At 35.2% G+C, this 27,964-nt stretch overlaps 2 protein-coding genes across 3 annotated transcripts in view; one reads left to right on the top strand and one right to left on the bottom strand.

The window, feature by feature from the left end:
* Positions 1–2,444: 2,444 nt before the first annotated feature.
* The window catches only part of RunxB (RUNX family transcription factor Runt related B), a 44,343-nt gene continuing 18,823 nt past the window's right edge, over positions 2,445–27,964 (bottom strand). Inside the window, exons 3-5 of one of the 2 annotated variants that reach the window (XM_020942234.2) lie at positions 23,293–23,493; positions 4,911–5,075; positions 2,445–4,847 (exon numbers count right to left, since the gene is read on the bottom strand). In XM_020942234.2, coding sequence (XP_020797893.2) covers positions 3,820–4,847; positions 4,911–5,075; positions 23,293–23,493 — 1,394 coding nt within the window. In that variant the 3' untranslated portion in view covers positions 2,445–3,819. Of the gene's footprint in view, positions 5,076–23,292; positions 23,494–27,964 lie in introns of both variants that reach the window. The other variant, XM_086832899.1, reaches the window with a different exon arrangement.
* On the top strand, positions 5,531–6,627 carry LOC110176024 (uncharacterized). The gene is made up of 3 exons (XM_086832898.1): positions 5,531–5,713; positions 5,809–5,911; positions 5,974–6,627. The coding sequence occupies exons 1-3, from the start codon at positions 5,667–5,669 to the stop codon at positions 6,625–6,627; spliced, it is 804 nt and encodes a 267-aa protein (XP_086689024.1). The 5' UTR covers positions 5,531–5,666.

The raw sequence follows: 27,964 nt of genomic DNA on the forward strand, positions 1-27,964 counted from the left end.
GGGGATAAGAATAGTTTATACCCCTTACATTATTATCCTTTAAGATTTTGAATATATCGTATTTATTTAAACAACAATTTGTTTAAAGGTTATTACCTATTTTCTATAAAAAAAATTATATAACAATTTCCTCTTTTAAAATGCATACTCTGTCCGAGATTGAAAAACACCTCAAATACATTTTTAATGGCTTTCCATTTTTGATTTCTTTAAAGGAAATATAAATACATTTCTGGTCTGAAAAATATCCCTTTTAAATTAGAAGAAATAAAAAAAACCTAGATGCAGCTGAGACTGTCAGGACCTTTGACCATGAGCTGGATAAAAGTAAGGACCTGTCGGTGTCAGAAAAGGTGACACGAGCGAGACAAGGTTGCGTTGATAACGATGAAGTGGAAAGTGGAAAAAGGTAAATAGAAAACCAGGGGAGGGGTGGGAAGGGGTGTTCAAAAATGTGACGAAAAGTCGTTGAGGAAAAAGTGGATAGCAACCCTCCAAGGACGACGGGACATCTCGTTGCCTTCGTTTCAGGTTATTCATTTTTAATTTCTTCGGCCACGCAGTGTTCACATTCGAGTATGTTAATTTTTCGGATTTTAATGACACAAAAAGGAACAGGATGCAAGGATATTCACTCGCCGATTTGTCAGTTCCAACTCATAAGGCAGAGTTAATTTTCAGCCATTTGTTTCGGATTCGAGCACGCTAGATAAACCCTTTCCTTGCACGCACACAACATCTCCATAATAATGGGATTCCCCGGGCTCGCCGGTCACATATGGCCGGGATTAGTGGAGCACTTGACAAATGAGGTATATATCCCTGAAAAAGAGAAACTAGAGCTAAAAAAAATTAAGTCAAATTCTGAGAAAATAAAATTAATGACTAGAGATAATGATGAGAAGTAAAGGAGATATAGAAATAGAAAATATTTTAATATGAACTTTTGGAAGGAATTTGAATACTTTTCCCTTTAGAAAATACTATAGTTTGTATAAATCTTTAAAATAAAAATATATTGTAATAAAAATTATAAGAAAATACAAAAATTACATTAATTACAAACAAAACTTAATGCTTTTTATTCAACAATAATGTATATAATTATATTTAAAAGAAGGAAATAAAAAGGGAAAGCTAGTTGTTAATGATCAATTTTAAATATTTAAAAGGCAAATATTAAATTCATAAATTGCAAAAATATATATAAAAATAACTAATTATTTAAGTATAAGTAAATTTACTTCATAAAATATAACAACATAATTATCTTGCTATAGAAAATAAAGTTCACTTAGTTCTACACCTTAAAATTTAATTACCTACAACCTCTAAAATCAAGTTTACATACTCTTCTCTTTTATGACAAATTATGTACGTAATCCCTTTACAATTTAAAACCCCTACTAAGCTGGATAAAAAAAAGAGTTAACCAAGTCACCGACCAAATAAGAATAAGATAAATAATCTGGGATAAAGACAAGTGATTACATTAAGTCCCAAAAGGTTTCGGTGAGGGATAATCCCCGTATTTTCTGCGCTGTCTTAGAAGCCATTCGCTAATTGTTTCTATGCTTCATTAGGCGAAAAAGACTAGAGGAAAATACGAGGAAAACAAGAGGAAAACAAGAGGAAAACTAAAGGGGAACCCCGGTAAAAGCCGCTCTCTTGGATCTCCGCCAAGCTCATTTAATATGAGCTGGAAAACTCATTCATTATTCGCACGACTTAAATAAGCTGCTGGAAAACACATCACAAGTTGAAAGTCTTTTTCCCAGTCTCACTCTCTTCTCGAGACCCTTTTTCCGGGATTCTTTCTCTTTCTCTTCCTTTTTTTCTTTCCTTTCAAGTTTGACCATTTATTTAAACTTTTTATTTGGCGAGATTTCTATTTGCGCCAAAGACTCTCCGGCAATAAATTCAATTCTTTTTTGCTCTATTTTATTTTCTCTTATTTTTCTTTTCTTTTTTTATATATATTTGTTAACCCCTTTAAAGGATTTTTTTATTTAGGGGCGGGGGTGAATTAATTTTCTTAAAAGCTTTCCTTGGCGGCGCGCTGATTATCCAAGCGTCTGTCTCTCCTTCTCTTTTTCATATCCTTGAATATCCTTGGGCTCGGTTAGGAAATCAGGGCAATATTGTGGATAAACATAATAATTCCTGATCTGCATTAACACTTTAAGGCTTAGTATTAATTTAAAAATGTTGCTATACTTTATCAACTAATATTATAAAATATATTTTCTTGCCACAAGTACAAGTAATAAGAAAAAAGATTTCTCACTAAAAAATAATATTTGTGATGTTCTTCCTTATGGTTTTCAACAGTAAGTCAAATAATACTTATTACTTTATTAAATATAACCCCGTTTTCTTTAAAAAAAAAAAACCTAAGAACAAACCTCTTCTTATTCCAAAATGATATTTCAATAATCAAGCACTTTTAGTTGAAATTTTTATTAACGAATCTTTGGCACACTACTCAAGTAACTTATGTATGTACAAGTCATCTGATTTTCTTCATTTCTTTTTTGTCATTGTATTTGTGTCTTTATGTATTGGTATATCTCTGATTCAAGTCTGTACTTAAATTTATTTTTAATAAATTTTAAAATATGTATATATATTTTAAATGAATTTATTTCGTTTGCATCTTGCCCAAAAAAAATTTATTCACTTAAACGTCTAATTGTAATGATTTCTGCCATATTTATTTAGGAGGGGGGAAATACAGAGCATCATATCTATATTTTATATATGTTCAATGTACACAGATCTTGTATCTATATAGATATTCGTATATTTATTATGTGTGAGCGGCCCCCGCCGTCATTTTCTTATATATTTGATTCTTAGGGTCATGCTAATTGATTTAAATTCGATATGTGAGCCACTTATATTAGTTGACAAAAAAAAACGCACACCCAAAAAATTACATAATGCGAGATTTGCTTCTGGAATTTGCTTATCAATTGTTGTTGGTGAATTGGAAATAATGGAAAATTTAAACCATACTTTATGGATTCGAACTAAGCTCAAGAGTTCTTTGACTTAAATGATGAAGTTTCTTTGGCGAAAATAAATAAAAGATCAAATAATATATACATGATATAATTAATATCAGCATATTATTGATATTAAGATATCAATATATTCTTTTAATTTATTGTTGAAAGTTGGAATGCAATAACTATTTAAAATATAAGAAAATAATCAAAAATGTATAAAATTATATTACAAATATTCATAGTTGATTTTTTTTCGGTTAACAAAGATATTTATCCATAATTTTAATTAAATTTATGTTTAAAAATCTATTTCGATATACATTAAAAACAATCTTGTTTTACATAATATTATATCAGACATTCAATTGAAAAATAATAAACTTTTGTATTTGCCGAGGCATTTATCAAAGAATCTTGAAATATTGTGTTACATAAGCTTTCATTGTAGAAATTAAAATTAACATATATAAATCTATCCATTTGGCAAAATCGATTAAAATCTATATAAATCGATTGCTATTCTTAAATGAAAACTATCGTTATATTTCGATATTATTTCTATCACCAACAAATAAGCTTCTAACAAATTCCAGCTTCAATTCCCGCCCAGCTGCGATATGGCGACTATTCACAACACCACAACCGATCTGCCTTTATATATTCTTTACCCAATCCCCCCTCAAATGGTCTAGGTCTCCCCCTTCCCGGCAGCACCGCCCACTGCGTCGTCACCGCCGCCGCCTCCGCTGTCGCCAAGGTCGTGTCCTTGAGCCGCCAGGCAAGTGCCAAGCAAGGCGGCCGCCAGCCGCTAGTAGGGACGCCACACATCCCCCGTTGGTTTGGGGGTCCGTGTCCTAATGGGACCACCTCCCAAACCCACATCCACACCCACAGCACCACCCACACTAACACCCAAGGTTCCAAGGCCAAGGCCGCCACCCGAAGAGCCACTGGCCGAGCGCGAAGTGGTGCTCACATCATCCAAATCGATGGTCTCCACCGGCGACGGTGATCTTCGTGTGGAGCTAACCGGTGGCGAGGCATTCGGATTGGCATTCTCTGCATCCGGTGGATTGTGCGTAATCAGGGTCACACATCGTTTGATCAGATTGACGCCTTCGTGATCCGGATTGCTTAAACCCGCCGCCGTGGGTAAGGTACCTCCATCCTGTCCACGTTCCGGGGCCACATTTGCTGCAGCCGCCGCCGCAGCATTCCTCAACCAGGGGAGATCACTGTAGTTGCCATAGAGTTGACTGTAGAGCCACTGACTCGACTGCGGCAGAAGGGGACTCTGGAGGAAGAGCTGAGCGGCCAGGGCGGGATTGAAGCTGTGACTGGGTGCAAAATGGCCACCGGTGGCTGCTCCAAAGCCACCGAACAGTTCTGTGGGATTTTTACTGCGTTGAATGAGTGCGGTGAAGGCGCCACCCGATCCTGGGGAACTTTCACCCAAAGATCCCGATGAGGGAACACCACTGCCACCGACTCTATTCGCAGCCGCTTCCGTTTCCGCTTCCGCCTCAGCATCTGCATCCGCTTCCGCTTCCTCTTCGTCGTGAGTGAGCGGTGATCCTTGCTGACTCTTGCGCGGTGATCCTGTCACAGAAATACTATCGCTTTCGAATCCTGCATCAATGTTGCTGTTGTTGTTATTGTCCTGCTGCAACAAAGTCAGGGGCGGCGGCGGCGATGAGGTTAATGGGGGCTGCACAAAGGCGCTCAGCTGTGTGCCACTGGTGGTGGTGGTGGTCGGTGATCCTTCCGGACTGGTGGTGCTGTGCGCCAGTTGCTGATGCTGCTGCTGCTGCTGTTGTTGCTGTTGCTGCTGGTTATCTGTGGGTATAAATTTAATATCTTTATATATATTCTTTCGATCTGAGAGGCTCCATAACTCACCACTCAATCCCCTCAAAGTGCTCGCCGTGGGAAAGGCTGCCGCCGCATGATGTCCAAAGAAAGGAGCAGCTGGAAAGGCCGCAGGACGACCGCCCAAGGCCATGTGGGCACGCCAATCGGGAGCATGCAGGTGACTGTGCATACCCACCAGGTGATGAGCGAATCCTGCAAAAGGAAATTCATGAAAACTTGAGTAAAATTCAGGTCTTTATCTGGGGTTAGCAGGTCGACAGAGGAATCAGTCAAGAAAGGGGTGTCACTGTCGGTATAAACATTTAGATCTTAGAGACTCTGGACTTATTTTATTATATCATATCCTATCTTAAAATATCATGACATTATTATGTCTTATTTTGTATAATTTATGTCACCAAACGAATCGATTTATCGATGTCGATTTTAGATACCAAACTTGTCAACAAGTAAGCGTAATGGAATATATATTAAGTAAATACTTAATATATATTTTAGATAATATTAAAGGTTATATAATAGTAAATATTATAGATTACATATAAATTTATATAGTACTTTAAAAAATAGGTTATATAATATTTCCTTCAGTTAGAGTAACCCTAGATTTTTGATTTATATAAAACTTTTCTAACATCATTTCATTCCTGAACTAGTACTCTCTGGAAAATCAATAAAGAAAGCTTTGAAAAATCTGTTCTATATTCTCATTACGAAACCTGGCTTGCCCAACGTTAGATCGTAAAATCAAAATTGTATTTTCTTGAACAAAAATAAAACGTGATGGATAAAACCAGCCAAGGGACTGAGGAGGAAGAGGAGGAGATCAGGTAAACTAATACTAATACTATTTAGTTCATATTTAGTTACTAAAATTAGGATTTCGCTATACAATAACATTGGCTATATTTATTCCTTCTTTTAGCCAATGCTCCGAAATGAGGTACAGCCAAAATGATACTAAACTCAATGAGCTCAGCCAAATGATGTGCGAACTGAAAGAAGAAATATACCGCATGCAGGTCAAGGTGCGATAAATGATATTCATTTCTATATATATTTCGTTGTACTAATATTTATTTATTTGCAGAACACAAATAAAATGAATAAAGTGCAAGACATGGTGACCTGCTTATATGACAATGCCAAGACCAAGGAGGAGACTAAGGAGGAGCCTAAGGTGGAGACCAAGACGACACCTACACCTAATTACTCGCGGGACAATCATCCGCTGGCCTTCCCAAAGCCGGACTCTTCGAATACCCAACAGAAGAAGGATCCTTGGGCACCAGTAGAAAAGACGGGAATGTCCTTGGCGCCCAAGTCACCGCCGGCCATGTCGCAGCCCCCTTGCCAGTCCATGCCGCCCATGTCGCCACCGCCGTTCCAGTCCATGCCGCCCATGTCGCCGCCCCCTTGCCAGTCCATGCCGCCCATGTCGCAGCCCCCTTTCCAGTCCATGCCGCCCATGTCGCCGCCCCCGGGCAGTTCCATGCCGCCCATGTCGTCACCGCCGCCGCCCCATTCCATGCCGTACTCGTCGCAGTTGCCAATATCCTGGTCGAATCCACAAAACTACCACCAGAGGAGCCAATCGAATCCGGCTCAGCGACCTTTGCGTAGACAGAGGCGTCCTGATCCTGAAAAATTGAATATCCTAAAGGCCACTCTTCGAGTGGTCGCTGAACTAAACATTGACGAGTTGAAGAGACTGGAATGGCATTTGCACGATAAATTAACTTAATACGAAAATCAAATCATTAACTTACCCTTGGCTAAACACAATCAAATAATTATAAAGATTTTAAAATACTGCAATGGCATTTGCACTATAAAATATGTAACTTGAAACAAATCAAATCATTAACATTAAAGAAATATGTAATTTTAAATTGAATTGCTTAATACAAAATAAATAATTGTCATAAATGCAAACTTTGTTCATTATATTTATTAAATTTATATCTAGTTAAATGTACTTGCTTAAAACTTAATTTCTTTTATTGAGAACTGAAGGATATTCAGACATAACATATGCTTAAGGCCAGACAGTCCCACACATGGCCAAAAAGGAGCCCCAGATTGGTAGTGAAGAGGAGGGATGTGCAATGCCAAGACCAATGGCCCAAAATCTCTCACAAAAAAGAAAAAAAGAATATATATATATAGAAACGAAAACCGGTCGAAACAAAAGTCCAAAGGGCAAAGGACGAAGGCCAAGACTGAAGAAATGGAGATGATGCCGGGCCGGTCTGGGCCGGGAGAAGCCTCGTCTCGACCACATATAGCCCACTGTGCAAGACCAAAAATGCTGCCGCACATTTTGGTTGCTGCAAAACAACACTGCCACAAGGGGGGGAAGTCCCCTCCAAAGGCGGCCATTGCTGCTTATGTATAGAGAAGGAACGAGTGTGTGCGTGAGTGTGTGTGTGCGTCCACCTGCCCCAAGACAAACTCCTAAATAAATTCATTAAAATTATACCCCAGCCGGCGGCGGCTACGGCGACGGCTACGACGGCATCTCACTCGCACTGTTTGCTACCAAAAACGCCCATCTTTCCGTCTCCCTTTGGCTGCTTTTGGCCATGTCCATGTGGCCGCCATCAAGTGGCAGCCCACAGTTGCGGGCAGGAGGGAGGCCCAAGGAGCTGCCAGAGTGCCACAGCCAGTGCACTGCTCCTTTAGTCCTTCAGTCCTTTTGGATTGAGGATTCAGGACCCTCTCACTCTCTCTCTCCACCACCAACAGAAGATGCCAGTACAGAACGCCGACTGCGGCAGAGACATGGAGACTTGGCTAAAATGATGCCCCCGAAAGGGGTTTCCACCAGGAGGGGGTCACAATAAAACACTGAGCAAATATTACGTATACGCCACCGAGGTATTTTAATTTACTTACAAGAAAGCCCTTTTTGTACAGATATTGATTGATTTTTGTTTAAAAAATTTAGTAAAATATTTCATTTATTATAACACAATTAAGCTCTAAGCAAATATTAAATATACGCCACCGAGGCCCTATAATTCCCTTGCAAGAAAGTCCTTTTTGGATAGATATTGTCTGATTTTTGTTTAAAAATTGTATTAAAATATTTAATTAATAACAACACAATAAAACATTGAACAAATATTACGTATACGCCACCAAGGCATTTTAATTTACTTACAAGAAAGTACTTTTTGTACAGATATTGTTTGATTTTTATTAAAATATTTGCTTTAAATATTGAATTAATTTATTTATGTTCATTACACCTACTTTTCTTGTTATTAAAACCATAAATTAATTCTCTATTTTCTCTCTGTGTAAACTGGGGGACAAGGAGACCGGCCAAAAGCTTAAGAAAAGGCCAAGACGTAGCTTCTGCAAGGAGAGCGAGTAAGCAAGAGAGAGTAAGAGAGACACACAATCAGAGACAGAGAGTGGGAGAGAGATAGAGAGAGCAGAGCTAAGCTGAGAAGAGCTGAGAATTCTCCGCCAGTCGACCGACCACAATACACTCACATGCTCCGCACTCGTTCTCCTGCTCTCCCACTCTCACTCTCTCCCTCTCTCTCTCGCACACAGCTAGCCATCTCTGTCGGGCAACTCGGTCTGGCCTGTCTCCGTCCCGCTTTAACACACTTGAGGCCAAATACTTGGCCAAGTTTTGCCAAAGTTTGCAAACCAAAATTTCACCGAAAATGTGACACCAACGAACCAACCAAACGAACCACTGCTGCACCGCCTTCCTCCTTTAAACCCTTTTCCACCTCTTTCCCCGCCCCCCTTGATTTTCCACACACAAATTTTGGATGGCATTTTCCCACTTTTCCACCTTACCCCTCACCCTCCCTCCACCATGTGTCTGCTGAGACAGCATCTTCGTCTTGAGGCAGCTAAGGCTATGGCTTGCCTCTGGTGCATTACTTGATTGGCATGGCTGCATGACATTTTCCATTTTCCATTTTACGTTTTCCACCTACCTCCCACATACACACACACACATAGCACACACACACTTATAGCCATTGATATCGGTACAATGCGAAGGAAAACTGGGTCAAACAAGCAAAAGTTGTCATCATCATCTCAGCGTTTCTCTGTCTGGCATCGTCTTTTTTGACGATGCAAAACTTTGACTCAGTCAAAACAAAGGACTGAGAAAAAAACAATCAATTTGGGGAAGAGGGTCGAGATATTTTCCTGGAGGTTAGAGGGGGTTTTTCATTGCACTTATAAGCACTATATAGCATCGTATAGATGTCATTGAGAAAGCAAGTTTCGTCGAGGGGCCATTGTCTGCCCGAAGAAGAAGAGCCTTTTGAAAGTGCTCAAGTATTTTGCATTAATTGTGCCAGGCACTCAAGTAAATGGTTTTATCCTTTAGTTCTTTGATGATAAATAGAGGAATGCACTATAGAGGCTAGAAGGAAGATAAAATAAAAATAGGTTTCTTTAAGGAGAAGTAATTGAGTTTTACGAATTTTATATTCATTTAGAATACGGATAAGAGAATAAGGATTTAGAGGAACTCACTATTATGCTAGAAATTAGATATAATATAAATAGGTATCCTTTAAAAGAAGTTGATTAAACTTTATACTAATTTAGAAAAGGGATACAAAAATAAAGATATAGAGGGATGTTCTATAACGCTAGAAGTAAGAATTAAAATAATAATTCATTAGCATAGGGGAATAATATGCACATACCTGAGTAGATTTAAAAATATTGAAGAGTACCATAATTATAATTTTTTTCGAAAAATTGTACTATAAGTTCTATGCCAGTTATGTGATATATTAGAGTAAACTTATCAGTTATGAAATATTTATTATATAAATAAAATAAAAGACTATTTGGAATGTTGTCTTTAAAGAGCTTAAAGGCTAAGAGACTTATTTGGTTAGAAAGCCAAAGAAGGACATTTTCCCTTAAAGTTGACTCTTATATATCTATCATAATGCATTAATATGTTTTATGGAAATTAATTAATTATAATAATAATCATCCCAAAAGAAAACTAATAGGAGATTTGTACATCTATCACAATGCAATGTTTGGTTTTTCAGGAACCGAATGCTTACAAAAGAACACAATTATGTGACCAAACTATAAATACAATTATAAATGTTATTATTTTCTATTAATTGTTATAAATTTATAGATATTTTACAAGGACTTCAGATACACAAAGAGTCATTATGGGCTAAATTAAAGCCTTTGGCAGTATTTAAAAAAAGTTTATGATAATTCTCCTTACACATTATAAGGTGCTATCATTAATTAACGAAATATATATATAATAACTAGCTAAATCTATAAAATATTTCATGAATTTTAATTATTTTTAACTTATTAAATATGATACATTAAATATAAACAAAGACTTTGCATATTAATTAGTTAGTTTACTGCTCTAAATTGACAGACCCTATTTAATGAATAGTATTTATATTCATATATCTTTCTAAACAATTGCCTGCCTTTAAAATTAACTCAAGCCCATAAGTATAAATATTTATGTTTATAAATTTATAAAGCAGTATGTGCATTTTAATTTCCCCTTGTATTTTTCCTCATATCTTTATATACCATATAATTTTCCTCAACTTGGCCAACTGGGAGGGAATGTGTAATTTTTATAGTTTTCCCATAGTTTTGTGTCACACAAAATGGCAGCAGTTACAGCCCGCAAAACGGCGATCGCCAGTTGTGTGTGTATGTGTGGGTGTGTGTGGGGGGGTCAGAGTGACCCCAGAGAACCCCCCTTCTAGTTTTTGCACACCCTTCTCTGCTTTTTTTTTACTATTTTTCTTCCCCACTTTATATTCTTTTTTTGCAGCTTCTTTATATTCGCATCGCACTCCTTCTCCTACACACACACACACACAGCGACATATATATATATATATAGAAATCGGTACCGCCCACGATTTCGAGTGCTACTTAAAGTTGGCGCCGAAGCCAACTGCGACGTTGACTGCAAACAGTGGCTGCGACTTTGGCAGCGACTGCGGCAGCGACAGCGGCAGACCATTGAGCAAATTGTGTTTTCCATATAATATAACATCACGTCGATTTTGGGTAACCCAAAACTATGTACATATGTATGTCCAAGGACCCCAACCCCCCCTGACTCCTACCCACGCAGCTAGAAAGAGAGAGGGAGTCCTGGCCCAGAGACAAAGAGAAAGTGAGAGAGGTAGAGGTAGAGGTAGAGGTAGAGAGAGAGGTAGAGGTAGAGAGAGAGACAGATTCCCAGAGAAAGAGAGAGATGGGGAGAGCGACCGAGAGTGAGAGAGAGAGAGAGAGACCCCATAACTGCAACCTAAATATGCGGTCCTGTAAGGAAACCCTATGTGCGATAAAGGGTTAGCCGCTTTTGGTGTCAGTTTTGGGTTTGCAATTCCTCGGCTTTCGGTGGCCGCTTTCCCGCCGCCTACCTCGGGGTTTTCCCCCACTCGCTTTTCCCCTCCCCCTCGCTTTTCCTTCCTCACTTTTCCATCTCCAAGTTTCGTTATTCGTCGATGGTTCCATCTGTGTATGGGTATTCCCATTTGGGACAGGCTCAAAGTCGCCTCCCACGGCGACTCTCGGAGCTCTCTCTTTCCCCCACTTGTGTGTGTGTGTGTGTGGGTAGGTGTGTGTGTGTGTGAGTTTGTGTGTGTGTGCTGCTAAGTGTGTCGGTGTGTAAGAGCATAACGCGGTGCCATTGGTGCGCCGCAAAAAGCTTTCATGAGTCCGGCTTTCTTTTTTTCCCTTTTCTCTGCTCCGCTTTCTTTTCTTCTAGATTTTCTATTTTTCGATTTTCTCGTTTTTTTTTTTGGGTACCGCAATGTGGGAAGATTCTGGTTGGTTAGAAGGAGGAGGCGGAGGAGTAGAAGAAAGAGAAGAAGGAGAAGAACAAGGATGTAGAGTAGGAGCAAAAGAGGAACTATAAGCCAGTTCACGGGGCGTATACTTGATGCAGCTGCTGGTGTAAACTTAAGCGAAATGGAATACAGGACTTTGGTCGATGAACCGGGATTATCAAAAGGACACTTCTTTTGATTTTAATACACCTTCCTTAATCTGGGAAGTTAAGTTTTTAATTTTTAAATGAAAATTTTAAGATGTTAATTCTGTTTTCCAATGAATAAAAGAAGACATTAAAGAAATTAAATTAAAGATAATAAATGAATTAACTTTTTAATAAGCTAAAGAAGACTTTAAATTTATGAAACTATTAAACCATAATACAATAAATACTTAATAATTATATGTGTATTTAATAATAAATAAAATAATAACTTATAAAATGATATATAAAATACTATATATTAAATTTTTTTGAACAGGAGAAAAGAAAACTTAGATGTTATCCGAGAACAACGATAATATATCTTATAAAATTACTATTTTATTAATAACATTGGCACTTTATTAGGTAAACATTTAAAATCATTTGTTAGGAAATAAATAAGTGTTACAGCCTGTAAATAGATTAAAGGAATTTCTTTTAAGAATGTAAGAAAATTTTTTTAAAATAATAAATTATTCTCATATATTGCGGAAATTTAAACTATTTCCTAAGGAATTAAGCAAAATATATAGAAAGTTTTGGAAAATGTAAAAAAATCCGGAACATTAACTTGTTCTAAGAAATTTCCATATATATTTATAGACGAAGAAGGGTTTCTATAAACTTAAAAAAACTATAGAGAAGTAAATTGAAGTTTAAATAAATTTAAATTAGAAGAAAAGATGAAGAAAAGAATATCTATGGCTCCTTAAAAGCTAAAAAAATTGCCAAGAACATTTTTATTATAATTAAAACGTCTTAAGACTTCAAATATATACCATATATTTTCCGTTAATAGCTATTTCCCAGCGACTTGCCGTCGGCAAATGCTCAGCAATTTCCACGCCACCGACGGCATTTCGCTTCCGTTGGCAGGGCGGAAAATGCCACCCATCGGCGGAAAAGTCCACCCGACCATCCAACGAACCGCACGCAATGAAAACGAAAGGCGCGCCCGAAAAGCAGCAAAGAAAATTGGGGAAAAGCAAAACAAAAACAAAAGCAAAGAAAAGAAAAAAACTCAACGGCGCGCAACAATTTCCCACCACAAGACGTTGCCTTGGAAAAACAGAAACGCAGAGAAGAAAAAAAAGCGAAACGAAGAAAAGAAAAAACGAAATGGAAAAGTAAAAGAAAAACCAAGCCGGTTTTCTAACTCACCACAAAGTAAGGGAAAAGCATGGGGTATTGGCGGCGGGGGTGGTGCTACCGTTTTCCTCCCCTCCCCCCCCCCCCCCTTCCCGATTTTCCGACTTTGAGCCTGGCCGACGAATCAGGGGAAATCGCCGTAGTATATGGTCCGCATTTTCACTCAAAGTCGCTCGAGTTTCACTCGAAAATTGCGAGAGCAGAAAACTCGAGCTATGCGCCGACTCACAACGCCGAACGCAAATACAAACACACACTCAAATAGGAAAAGCGACGCCGACGACCGTCGGAAAAGCGAGAAAAGCAAAGGAAATTCTGTTGCTGTTTTCCCTTTTGCTGCATTGCCGCTTTTCAGCGCGGACACCGCGTTGGCTGTTCAACTGCCGCCGGCTTTCGTTTTGCCTTTCGGTGGCATTTTTATTTTATTTTGGATTATTATAAATTGAAAATAAAAGAGAAATTAAGAGATTTAATTAAATTGCATTTGAAAATAAATTAATTTAAACTATAATTTATACTCATTAAGTGATGCTTGAATAAATACTAAAAGGGGACTCTTATAGTTTGAATAAACACATAAATTTGTGCTATTTTTTAATTCTTATTAAAATGTTTGGTGGAAATTCAACGAATGAATTTAATTGAAATAAAATATACATTCTTAGCATATGACTAATTCTGATTCTAATAAAGTATTCATTTTCTATAGCTCTTGAATAATGAAAATAGGAATTTCCACAAACTCTTGAATAAAGAAAATTGACTATATAAATATATACCGAAATTTAGCCATTTTCTTTCATTTGTCTTGAAATGAAATAGCGGACAAGAAGTCTTAATAGTTTTAGTTAAAAATTGTTACTATTAAAACTCGAATTCTTCTTAAATATAATTAGTACTTATTTCATTTCTTATTAATATTTTAAATAAAAAGCATTAGTAACATATAAGCCTTATTAAATAACTTTTACGGTTGTAAGATATAAAAGATATATGACCTATACAAAGTGTGGTGTTATTATGAATCAAAACACTTTTGTTAATTTGAACCTGATAAGATAAGTGTAAATTTTTTTTAAATAAATAATAAACTTTGTATTCTATATTATATATATATATATTTTTTTTTTTTTTCATTTAAATAAATATAAATCTTCAGAAAACAAAAAATATATTGGTTTATAAAAGGATAGATACTCCTTGGAGAAAAATAATTTAAAAAGGGCTTAACCATAGGAAATCTTGAGTTATTTATTTATAAACTATTGCAATTCAATTTGGATAATTCAAGAAATGTTTATATATCCAATAAGTAAACCTTTTACAGATTAGCTTTATTTGAATATTTTTTATAAGTTTATATTATTAATATTATTTTATTACCTATATTTCCTTTCAGAATCTTTTTAAAATAAAATTTCTGAAGAACTTCATAAAAATTTAAATAATTTATTCAACAAAACATATAAAAAATAAACCTACTTTAAAAACTAATAATAATTTCAAAGCTATATACATTAACAATAAAATACGTTTAAAAATATTCTTAAATACCAAAATGAACCCCATCTCAAAGACTTGTTATCAAAAAAAAACCGATCTAAAAGGGCGCAAAAAAAACAAGTTGAACAATTTTCTATGCCAATTTTATACACCAAAACGAACAAAAAAAAACAAGGTAAAAAAAATGGGAGCAAGTTAATAAAGACCTCCCAGTCAGGCAGCTGTTGCCAATCACTTATCGGCGGCATTCGCCACAGGTGAAAGGTCGCCACACCACCCACCACCCCACCCCCCTGGCTTTCACGCCCTCACCCGCCAAAAGTGTCAGTCATATCAGTATTTACACGTATTTGTTGTAGATTTGCAAATTGTTTTGGCAAATTTGTTGCTATTTTGTAACCTCCTGACGGGGGGAGGGAGAGAGTAGATCCCTGGTAACGGCATCTGTCGACCTCTCTCCCCCACCCCTTTTGGAAAAATACCTCCCCACTCACACACACCATGCACACACACACAATAGGCACACAAATTCACCGTTACACAAGTGTTGTCAACACATGCGTTCAATAAGTGAGACACACAAGGATGTTTAACAGCAACCCCACGAAAGTGCACTGAGAGAAAAATGTATTTCAAGTGCTTCACTTTGGAAATTACTATTACTTATACGGCGGAGGAAGTCCTTTGTGTACTTTATACTTTGTAATTTTAAAATTTAAATTAAATTCATTATCGCTTATTATTGTTAATTTAAGTTAAAGCAATGTTTTCTTTGATAGATTGAACCAAAAGAATGTTAAACTTCCCTAAATCGATTAAAAATATAACCTTTTTTGGTTGTTCTTAATAAGAAACAACTTTAAGAAATAATATAAAATATTTCCTTTAGAAAAATATTCTTCAATGATATCTGATATTAAAGTCATCAAAAGAAAAAGTACGATACTTCGATCGATATTTAATAAACAAAAACATCGTATCAAAAAAGTCTCGAAATTTGGTAAATGGAAATTTTAAATAGCTCAAAAAAGTAGTTAAAATATTGACTTAATCTATATATATAAGATCATTATTTTAGATAATTATAAATTGTACATCTATCTAAATATATTCATTTAATTGGTTTTCTGCCCGTTTAAAAACTAACGAAAAACAAAATAATTTTTTTAAATATGTATTATTTAAGCTAAGTTAAATAACAATATATTTAATGCTTTCTGTTATTCTAAAAATATAATGAGTCTCTTAAGTACGAAGGGTTAAGAATACGTTTCTTGTTTCTTATGGAACAATATTTACATAAACATATGCATTAAAATTTTAAAATATATTTAATTTCGTAAGAAAAAGCAATTTTTTATGATATCAGTTCTTAATATTTTTTGTATAAACCTCTTTTATAATTTTATAATTGGATGTTGACACTTTAGCAATAACTATTATAATTGACAATTTAAATCAAATGGAACAATATTTTGTTGTACTGCTTCAACACTTATAAATAAATAAATCAACAAATAATTACCATATTTATATGCCTACATAAATGTATGTCTAAAGCTAATATATATCATTTAATGGATTAACATATTGGTATTTTTTTTTTCTCAGTGCACACACACTCACACACATAGCTCTCTCAAGCCAAGGCGTAAACAGGCCGCAAGTTATTACCGAAAAAGGAGCCGGCAGTAAGAAAAAAACGTAGCATACTTCTCAGAGCTGGGAGGGTGACGCCGAAAAAATGTATTTCACTGGCATTTTTGGCAAACATATTTTCGCAAATGTTATAAATAATTTTAAACGCACACCTTGTTTGAACCCTGCCCCCTCTACTCCACCCCTCCTCCACCCTCCTTCCCACTCTCTACCCATTTTCGCAACAAGGACCACGACCCTCTTGGCGTATTAGTGTCGCATTGACACGTAAATTGACATGAAATTGAATCAATGCTGTAATATGTCCTTGGGGGGAAACGGACCAGGCCTAGGGAGGTCCCAGGGACCCACAAGGACAATGACTTTAAAATACGTATCTCCCTCCAAATATATATATATATATCCTTAGCTCCCTGTGTGTGTGTGTACTTAGCTCTTGTCTGGCAAAATTGAGCTGTAGGCCTTAGACCCCGTGACTGTGCAAATTTTGTGCGTCTGTCTGCATGTTTGATTATACGCACTAAATCATCTCATTCTTTTCGTGTTTTGCCATTTTTTGCTCGTCGAGGAGGGTGCCGTCGAGTTTATTAACTTGTTTAAAGGCCGCCGCGTTTAACCCTTTAAAAGCAGTGCGAGATACAAAGCCACCCCCTGAGAGTGTGTTGTAAGGGCAAGGACATAAAAGAATATGTTTACAGGGGGAAGTTACTACAGGCATCAGACTTCATATATATATATATACATTTTAAAAGAAATAACACAAATAAAATAGTAGCTCTCAATGGCCAGTCGAATTTCTCACATTTAACGCCCCAAATACACTCAATTAAGGGGAAGAAGTAATTGATTTGTTCTCCCCTCGATTGGCATTCACTTTCTGAGCCATTGAAGCCTCAACACAAAAAACCTAAGCCCTCATACAGACTCTAGACTTCAGAGTCCTGTCTCCCGACTGACTATCCAGGATCCTTGTTACATATATGTATTTATATTTACTCAAGGGTGGAGTCAACACACTTTGATCTTTGCCTTTGACGGCGGCACAGTCAAAATACCAAAAAAAGAAAAAAAAATAAAATAAAAAGAGCAAAAAAAGGGGTTTTAAATAAATAATCTTAAATAGGGGAAAAATTATGCATCATGTATGTATGTAAGTACAGGCATTGTCTTGCCATATTCCGTGGAAATTAACTCAGGCAGAAAATTCATTTACGACATTAGCGCCAACTCTTTTTTCTTTTTTCTCTTTTTCTGCTTTTGTTCTTTTTCGGCCTTTTTATGACATAAATTACATCAAGCGCAAAATTTTAATATAATTTTCACTAAAAACGCAACGCGAAACTTTTTTAGTTACACGCCTTTTGCCTCATCAGAGGGGAAGGTGGAGGCAGGAGGAGCGAAAAGGAGCAAGGCGTGTGTGAAACGGGATATCCGCTGCGGAAGCTACAAATTTTCCACTTTTCCACACACACACACACGCGAACATACGTGGAGATAGGAATGCTGGGGAAAGGGAGTATTTTTGAGGAAAAGCCACAGTGAACAAAAAGAAAATGGTAAATAAAAATATTGAACAAATATATATTCCCATAAATCAATGAGTATATAATAATATTAATTATATCTAATAATATAAATAAATATAATATGTATAATAACTAATTTAGTAATTAATAATATATAATAAAATACATTTATAAGGATCAATACATTAATACCTTTGAAGGGTATTATAATTTCTATTCTAATTTAATTCATAGCTATCATTTATTATTTTTAGTTTTATACTGCATATAATAACTGCCAGAGAAACTGTTGATAAATGTATAGGATCTGTAACATCTTTCAACAGAAAGTAACTTTGAACATTAAGTAACTATGAATAGTAGGTATTCATGACCTGTAAGTAACTATGATCAGTGATTAACTATGAGTAGTGATTAATTCTGAGCAGTGATTAACTCTGAACAGTAAGTATATATGACCAGTTACTGGTCTACTACTACTACTACTACTACTATTATCAGTAAATATCTATGACCAGTAAGTATGTATCATCAGTTACTAACTTTGAACACTAATAAACAGTGACTTGCAACTTTTTTTACACAACACATATCTGAGACCTGCCCGGCAGCAGTCACTTCGTTCCGGGGATGTTAAAACCAATTGGGAATCTTAAGCACAGATGTGCGTAAGTAACTATGAGCAGTAAGTAACTCTGAACACTAAGTAACAGTGGCCAGTAAGTATCTCTGTTCAGTATTTAACTATGACCACTAAGTAACTATGATCAGTAAGTATATATGACCAGTAAGTATGTATGTATGTTCAGTTCCTAACTTTGAACACTAATAAACACTAATAAACAATGACTTGCAACTTTTTTAACACAACACATATCTGAGACCTGCCCGGCAGCAGTCACTTCGTTCCGGGGACGTTAAAACCAATTGGGAATCATAAGCACAGATGAGCGAAATTTGTTTTGGAACAATTTTAAGCTATTTAAATAAAAAAATAAAGTAATTCTTCTATATAATTTTACTAGTATATACATCGGAGCATGACAAATCGGTGGACTATATATATACATATATATACATATATATCTGCAATAGGAACGATAGGAAAATGTTGGGAAAAAAATATTATAACTTTTAAAGTTTTCAATAGATTTTCATCATATTTAATATATAGCTATTAAATATTAATCTTCAATTTTGTGTCAAATTGTATGAAAATCGAACTACTATATTATATAGTATAGGGAAAAATGCAAAACGGTGAATGAAATGTTTGTTTGTAAAAATTAATATATATAATTTATATTATATTAATTTCTAGTTATCGAATTTCAATCTACAAGGGTATACAAACTTCGGCGTGCCGAATTTAGCTTCCTTTCTTGTTTTCAATCTAATTATATAAATTTTTTGTAAATTGAGTCAAAAGTAATTAAAGGCCTCTCTCTTAAATAAAAGTTTACTAAAATCCCTTAACCATATTCTTAAAAAACCGAAACCCATTTTTCCCATAATCTCTTTTCTCCCAGTGTATTTGATCCTTGTGGAAACTTGTCACTAATGTGCGTCTGCTTACAACGCCATTTTATATTTATTTCGTTACAGCGTCTCGGGGCGCTGAAAGGACTCTCGACTCGTCGTCTACTACGACTACTCTCGCTCGCACATATTTGCCGAGTCCTTTTAATCATTTGGCAAACTTTCTCTGACACGCAGGACGAGGGACCGTTAAAGGAGTCAACTACGAGTACATTTTCCGTATGCCAAAAAACTACTCACCAACTCACACGCATATGCCAGCACAAAGTCCTTTTAGTTTTTAATGTAATTTTGAGACTTTTTCAGCTGCTGCTGCTGCTGCTGCTGCTGCTGCTGCTGTGTCACTTTGCTACCAAGGGGAGAGGTGGGGGATTTTCCAGGAGCAGGAAAAGATAGTGAACCTTGGGTAGAACTTTCCCCCCTTGGGGCGGGTTGAGATGGCAAAAGTTCCATTTTAAATGATTTGCCAGGACATGAGCATGAGGCAGTAGTAGCTAAAGGCTTTTTGGGCAAAAAGGACATGCACAAAAATTATATTCTTTTAATCCAAAAAGTAACTTCAGAAATGTCTTAGCAATGTTTTTAATATATAACTATTGATACAATATATTTATATATTTAAAAATATTTATTATAATGAGAAAACTAACATGTGAAAAGTCTAAGTATTGTTTCAAATATATATTTATATCATTATATATTTAAAGTTATATTATAATTTTTAAGTATCCCTACAACTTACTTGGGCAATTTCTTTTCATTTCCTTAATTGAATTTTACTCTTGAAGAATTAACTTGACAACCTTTAGAAACCGTTGTAATTATTCTTTATGGAGATTTTGTGATTGATTGAACAATCAATTAATTTGTTAACTGCCCTTAACAACCCTAAACCCCACTTAATTGTCAATATTCAATGGAAAAGACAGTTGGAGTGAGTCAGAAAAATAGAAAAAGACAACGATGGGTTGAAATAAACTAGAGATAAGCAAAACTCTGAAAATATATTTGTATTTAAGAACATTTACCTTGGTACACGATAGTTTTTTCTGAATTTAAACTTTAAGAAGTCAAACATCCCTTTAATAATCTTCTAAATGCACATCTCTCTTTAGGCATTTATCCTCAATTTAAAGAAGGACAATTTATATCTGATTACAGAGTCATAAATGATACAGTCAGTGCCCTAAAACAAGTGGTTCGTAAGCCTTTTGGCTTCAAACAAAAAAAAAAGAAAAAACCTTAAACGAAACGAATCCAATTGAAAGGAATTGAACTGAGCTGAACCACCCGGAGGCCTCATAAATTTCATAGCGAAATTGTTAAATTTTAATAAAATCAAAGCGTATCAAACGCGATTTGTTCACCAGGCGACGACGACGACGAGGACGATTGTATATACTTTTGTACCCGGACACCCCTCTGAAACAATCGTCCTTGCCATCGTTATCCTTGTTCGCAGTCTGGTTATATCGCGTGTTTATTGTTGCAACAGTCGCGCTGGGCTCTTTAAAATAATACAAGGAGGGTTGGATTTTAGCCTTGGATTTTCAGTTTGGGTTTTTTGGGTTAGAACTCACTGGCATTTACAGTCATATTCAAGACAATAGTGCCGTTAAAGCGATAACAATTGCCAGTTGATTTATGTATTTATTAGGATTTAATTATTGTTTAATTATGAGAAAATTTTCTTAAAATAAAAGGAAAAATAAAATTGTAAGGTTAGGATACAAAAATAGATGAAAGACATAAAACAAAAAAAAATACTACATATTCTTTTTGACTTTTGCAATAAAAGAGTTCAGAAAAAAAAATTAATAATAAAAGCTTTTAAAAATACATTCTAAAATAATTTAATTCTATTCTAGTTATTATTGCATTATTGTTAAATATTAAAATACTGTAAATAAATTCTTTACCCTTTTGTCTCAAGCATAGCTCCTTTTTTTTTAATTATTTAAGTTGAAAATAGTATTTTAATTTACTTAAGGGAACATTGACTTGATTTAATATCTTTTCATGTATCTGCTTTGGGTTTAAGTATTATATTTTATATTTTTACAATTTTAGTTCCTTTAACAACCAATAAAAGAAATTATTAGAAATTATTACCATAAATAATAACCCAGAAACTGAAACCAGATACATTAAAATAAGCGTAGATATTAACCTGATTATGTTCTTCCCAAAAATTAATATACATTTAATAATTAACATTTCATTTGAATTATTTTTTTAAAAACTGAATTTTTCTTTAAAATATACATTTAAATTAGTTGAATTGTTATTTAAAGCCCATAAATTAAATAATATAAAAACCAAAAAATTGGAAAAACAATATTCCTCTTACCATTTTAACTACTTGGTACTATTGCCTTGAACTTAGCTGTATTCTTGCTACTATTTACCAACCCCCAGGATGCGCATTTCAGCATCTCGTATTCTCGCATCCTCGAAGTCGATGCCGATGCCGATGCCTGACGCCTTTTTGTGACTCGTTAAAGGATTAAAATCATTTTAATGGATTTTTCAAGCTGTTGTTTTGTTGTATAATTGTCGCCTCTATTGTGCCCCGGCTTCGTTTTCATAAATAGGGCACACACACAGGCACACACAGGGTGGCGATGACAGCCGCACACAGATCCTTCGTCCTGGCATCCTTTGCCAGCCTCATTTGTCATCATCTTTATGCTAATGGCTTGAGGTGTTAATGAAGCAGCCGCGTTGGGCAAAGTTTTGACACTCGAAAAACATGCTGGCATCTCAGCAATGGCAATGGGTTAAAGTTTCAAATTAACCCTCTCCTTTAAAAGGTCTTCAAGAAGGTTTGAAGCTATATATTTACTTTATAAAAAATTCCCAAATTCTATTCCTATACTCTCTTAATAATTATACAAATTTACCGCAAACACAATAAAGCTCTTAATCTAGTCTCTTTTTTTGTGTTTTGTAATCAAATTTCTAGTCATCCCATTAAGGACTCAGCCCTGCTCAAAAAAATAAAAGTAGCTCGCGGGTATCCTGGGAAATGGTTCTTATCATAATGAGGGCAATATATATATCGGGTTATATTGTAGACAAAATCCCCTAATTAACCCATTAGCCCCAGCTTCCCGGCTTTTACTGACATTCTCTCTTTATCTTTCGATGGTCCATAGCCGCGGGCATTTGGCCGGGATTTCGTTATCGGTTCGTTTAACCTAAAACCGTCTAAAGGTATATTTATTTACAGCTAATTTCGCGTGCAGCCCCGCGGCCAAAATAGACAGGCAATAAGCTCACCTGGCCCAAAAGTCCACCTTTTAACTCCCAACTCCCATCTACCAACCCATTAAGCCCTCGTGACTGACATTGATACGTGTGGTTCGCTGTCTAACGAGCGACAAGCCCTTGAGGCCATTTCACAAAAGCCGCTTAGTTCCCGGTTTAGCTCCGCTCAGCTCTGGACGCCTCCACCGCTCATGACTTCATTTTTACACTTAAAGAAAACTTACCCTTAACTTAGAGGGTTTTTTATAGTAAATTTAAATTCATTTAATACGTTAACTAAAGCATAAACTAGCTATGAACTAAGCTAAGACTAAGAAGCTTAGTTAACATTATAAAATATATATATTTTTCAGGTATGTAAAATTAGTTTTGAAATATTGTAATATTTTCTTTTAAAACATATACTTATTCCTTACAAATAGGTAGTACTATATTTGTCCTCTTAAATCATGTCCTTATTGGTTATAAATAACTCCCACTCTTATAACTTATAACTTATACTTTCTAAGCCCTGAAAATGTCTTATTAAATGTACTTTTCTTTGGAGAATTTAAAACTAAAATATTCTATATATAATAAACAATAAATATATATAGAAAATATTTATCATATATATCATATTATCTTTCCTAGGTTAATATTTTCCCCCAGTGTGTATGTGATGGTATCGTTTAAGTCCTGCCCGCCCAGGATCCTTGTGTTCACCTGCTCCGCTTACCTGGCAACTTGAAGGGCAATCCGGCCATAAGTGGATCCGGTCCAAAGCGTTGTGGCCCAAATGCGAACGGATGGAAGCCCTGATGACGAACCTTCGACCGGGGTTCTCTTGGTCCATCCACGGTCACCTTAATGGCCTTCGTGTATGTCGCAATCTGGATGGGATTCGTTGAGATGACAATCGTAAGAGTAAAGCTCTTGCCTGTAGGAGAGAAAGGTGGGAAATTTATTTTATTATTTTAAGTAACTTTAATCGAAAATCGAAACCAAAAAAAAAAAACTAGGAAAAAGAAGGAAAACTAAACAGCATAAGAGAGGAAAATCAATTGAAATTAAATGGAATAAAGTTAGGGTTTAATGTTAGCTCATTTAACTTGTTAAGTTTTTGCAAGAAAATACAAAATAATACAAAAATGTATTATATATCAAATAAACATTTAGAAAAACCCACAAAATATATATGTATTTATAACTTCTAAATCGTTTTCTCAAAATTATTAAAATATACCTCTTACTGCCTCTTCCTCTCTATTTTCCTATTATTAATTTATATAAAATTCTGATGAAAATCTTTTACTGGAAATTTGCACATATTTCCTTGTGGCACCTTTTGTTGATTAACTCAAGCATTTTGGCATTCAAATTGTTTGGCAAATGAATTTTATATTCGCGCGTCTGGGAGTTCCATTTTATGGATATTTCAAATATGCAGCGCAACGTTTACCTTTACGGGGTTGAGTTTTCCATGCTGGCACCGAGGGGTTAAGCGGGGTTAAAGGTTAGGATGGAGGAGGCATGGGGGGATGAGGGGTATGATAGGTATCCGATCTGGAACCAGGACCAGACAACGCCACAATAGTTGCCATGTCAAAGTCGCCGCACGCTACTTAATATTGCATTGGATGCAAAGGAAGTGCATGCAGTTCCGATCCCAATGCCCCCCATACAAGTCCGGGACACTGACAGAAAAATGCTTAAAAATTTAAAAAGTAAATAAAATTAATATATATTCAAAATTATAAATGTAAATTAATAAATATTATATTAGCTTGACCCGAAAATTGGCTTCCCAATTGTTTCAGCTTTAAGACAATTTACTTAAGAGAATTTGAGCTTGAAATATATTTATCCAGAAGAAAAGCCTGATATGATTATATGGTTAGAAATATCTTATGCAAAATAACGTTTATGTATCGGCAATTTATTGCTATTCGTCTTTTGACAAGTTTATTGAGTTGTTTTTTGCAAAGTCGAATCTTTGTTTTTATTTTTATTAAAGTCGACATAACCATATTTAAAAGTGTAATAACAAAATATTGTATTAAAATTATCGTAAAATTATATGTATGGAAATTTCCAAATAACAAAGGTATCGCATTTAACTTACAAATATCAGTTATGTTTAAAATATCGAATAATGGTTTTGTTTTTTATTTTATTTGTTTAATTTTTACCTATTTTATACATAAAACAAACGTTAAAATTAAATTTCATATATGTTCATATACATATATATTATATTCTTTCCAATAATATATATATTCTTTCCAATAATCATAGTTTAATCTTTTCTGTTTTATATTTCGTACATGGAATATTGATAGCATGGATATTGAACAGATAGCAGTGTATGTTCTTTTTTGTACGAATTTTTATTATTTAATTTTTAATAATATTGTAATATATTTATTTTATGAACACAATATTTTAGCTGGCATTTTTAAATAGCGTTTTTTATAGCAATTGTTTTCCTTTATGAGGGAATGCGTCGAAAATTCCCAAGTACAACTTTAGCCTCAAAATGCAATAAAGGAATACTTTAAGTTAGCTGTCAACGCATTAAAAACCCCTTTAAAAGAGACAACAATTTTACAAAATAAAGGATTAAGAACCGGTTTTCTAATATTTTATTTATTTTAAATATTTTTGTAAAATATATTTATGTTTTGCAGTGTGCAAAAAGCATCCTCCGCTCATTCATTCATTCATGGTTTTCGCCCGCTATATGCATGTCTGCGTTGGTATGCGTTTTTATGAAGCTTTCACAACTCCGTCGGGGGTTAATTTTCGCGAAATACGTTACCGTTTTGCCCACTGCCACTGCCACACCCACTTCTAGTCCTCCCCCCCTTCCTGTCCCTAGTCCACTAGTCCCTCGCCTCGATTCCCGTGCTGATACCAAAAATTCCGCACTTTAATTTCCATGTGCAGAGCATTCGCTCTATTTGCCGAAATCCAAATCGAAATCCAAATGGGCCATTGTGAACCCAGGGAGGTCGGGGAGGTCATGGCAACCCGTAGAACCCATCCATAGGTTAATAGAAAATCTATAAAATTCGCAGCATTATTTGCAGCTGCTGTGAAATACTGAATTTCTGGAATTATGGGAGGTTGGACGACAAAAAATTAACCCAAACAATGGTCTGATTGGGTTTTTTTTTTGTTTTTGGTGTAAGCGTAAGTCTTATTTCATTTTGTGATTTAAGTTAATTGAATTTTAATTATTTCTAGACAATTTTTGTAAAATAAATAATTAATATAAGTTGCAGGAAATATATGTTTTGAAAAGATAATTTATAAATCATTTCATAAAGTTTTGTACTTGCAAAATTACTTGCTTTCCTTTACTAAGAAAAACCTCTATTTGCAACTACTCCTACAGGCTGCTCCTTTCCTTTATTTCTAGATATTTTTGTAAAGAAAAATAATTAGAATAAGTTGCAATAAATATATATTTCAATAAGATAAGTAGTAAATCGGTTTCTTTTACCATAAAAACCTTACTTGCAACTACTTCTAACCTCCTTTAAGCTGCTCCTCAGAGTCTAAAAATAATCCCAAAATTATAATTTAAAATCTACCAACAAATAATCATAAATAAAACTTATATATTCACTTGTCTCTGCCCTCTTTCATCCTCATAATCCATTTAATTCCAAGTCATTTGCAGCTTTCTGGTCGACACCAAGAAAGTAAGTATAAAGGCGCAGTCGAAACACATTAAAAAAAAAAAACAAACAAACTTCTTAGATTAATATTAAATTAAACGAAGCATGCAAAAAACGCAAGAAGGCGGTAATCATTAAGACAAAAGGGCGGCAAACAAGCGACGACGTCTGAATTTTCTCTCTCCCCCATCCCGCTGCCCCTTTCACGCCCAAAATTGTAACGGCTGCAGTGCTGGGGAAAAGTCGCCGGGAAAACCCCAGAAACCTACGCAAGAAAACAAATGAACATAAACAGGCGAAACGAACCAAGAAACCCAACAAAATGAAATGAAACTTTTTTAATTATGCGCCCTCAGTAGCAGCAGCAGCGGCAACAGAGGAGCAACAAGCTGGGATAGCGGTGGAAATCCTGGAGGGGGTTGAAGGACTCAGGACTCAGGACTCAGGACGCAGGACAGCGAACCAAGGACTCTGGATGGGAAGGAGTAACCATGGAAGGCTCGCAAAGTGGCTAAAGACAAAAGACTTTGGCGTCGTCTATTTTTGTTTTCTATTTTATTTTCTATATATATTTTTTTTTTTGTCTTTGTGTTTTGCCAAATGAGCAAAAATTGCAAATAAATCTGTAACTGTAGCTGTAGCTGTAGCCATTTTCCAACCCCCCCGCACACACACATACACACATTTTCCTGGTGTGGGCGTGGCATCAAAAACAACGGCGACAAAGAACTTTTGCCTGCTAATAAGATGAAAAACCATTAAAAGTCGACACAAGTCGCGTCCATTGCAAGTGGAAAATTAAGAGAGAGAGAAGGGGGAGAGAGGCCAGCGGGTGGGGGGTGTAAAATAGTGGCGGAGGCTTGGGGGAAAATTCTGTGGAAATGGAGGGGGAGGTGGCGTAGCTGGGTTCCCGGAGCTAAAATGTTGTCATTTTCGCAACAAAGCAGAAATTATCACCACTTTGCAAAAGGCGACGACAACGACAACGTCGTCGGCAACGGAAAAGGAGTTGGAAAATGCGGAAAAGGAGGCAGGGAAAATCGGGTAAATAGCAGGAGGTTTTTTTGGTGGCAATATGGACCAAAGTCTGCACCCTTTTTAGCCAGAACCAACAGTGGTAAGTGTATGTGTGTATGGGCCAAGAACAGTGGAGTTGAGAATAAAATAATACATGGAATAAAAGGGATATTTATTAATTTGTTTTATTTTTAAGACAAAGAAAAATCTCAATTTTAGGAAAAATAAATTAATAACAAAGTAATTACTTTACTTTCATGAATTTATTATGAATCATACTACTAATAATACCATTGGATATCAGTAGAACTATTATTATAAGGATAATTTAGAAGCTTTTATTAATCTATAAAATTCAAGAAGTCTGAATTGGCGAGGAATTATTTGAAGGTATTTACTGTTAAATATTTATTTTTATATACTAATTGTATCAAGAATTTAAATTGCTTTATTCCTTATTTTTAAATAGACTTATTACTATTTCTTTTTCATATCCTACAAGACGCTTCTGTGAAAGTTAGAAGAAGAATTTATTAAAGGTGAGAACTTGAATTATTTGAAAGCATTTTCTTTAAAATATTGATTTATAATAATATTATATTATATGAAGAATTTAATAACCTTTATTCTTCATTTTTAAACTACTAAATTACTATTTATATTTCATATCTTTGAAGACGTTTCAATGAAGGTTAGGATAAGTATTTA

The sequence above is a fragment of the Drosophila serrata genome, unplaced genomic scaffold, assembly GCF_035046125.1.
Source record: "Drosophila serrata isolate PLE 108 unplaced genomic scaffold, ASM3504612v1 contig_253, whole genome shotgun sequence".
Classification (NCBI taxonomy): domain Eukaryota; kingdom Metazoa; phylum Arthropoda; class Insecta; order Diptera; family Drosophilidae; genus Drosophila; species Drosophila serrata.

Excerpts from the sequence above, each read along its gene's own strand:
- LOC110176024 (XM_086832898.1), top strand. The coding sequence starts at position 5,667 with ATGGATAAAACCAGCCAAGGGACTGAGGAGGAAGAGGAGGAGATCAG. Across the intron at positions 5,714-5,808 it reads GAGGAAGAGGAGGAGATCAG|CCAATGCTCCGAAATGAGGT; the intron begins GTAAACTAATAC and ends TCCTTCTTTTAG. Across the intron at positions 5,912-5,973 it reads TATACCGCATGCAGGTCAAG|AACACAAATAAAATGAATAA; the intron begins GTGCGATAAATG and ends ATTTATTTGCAG.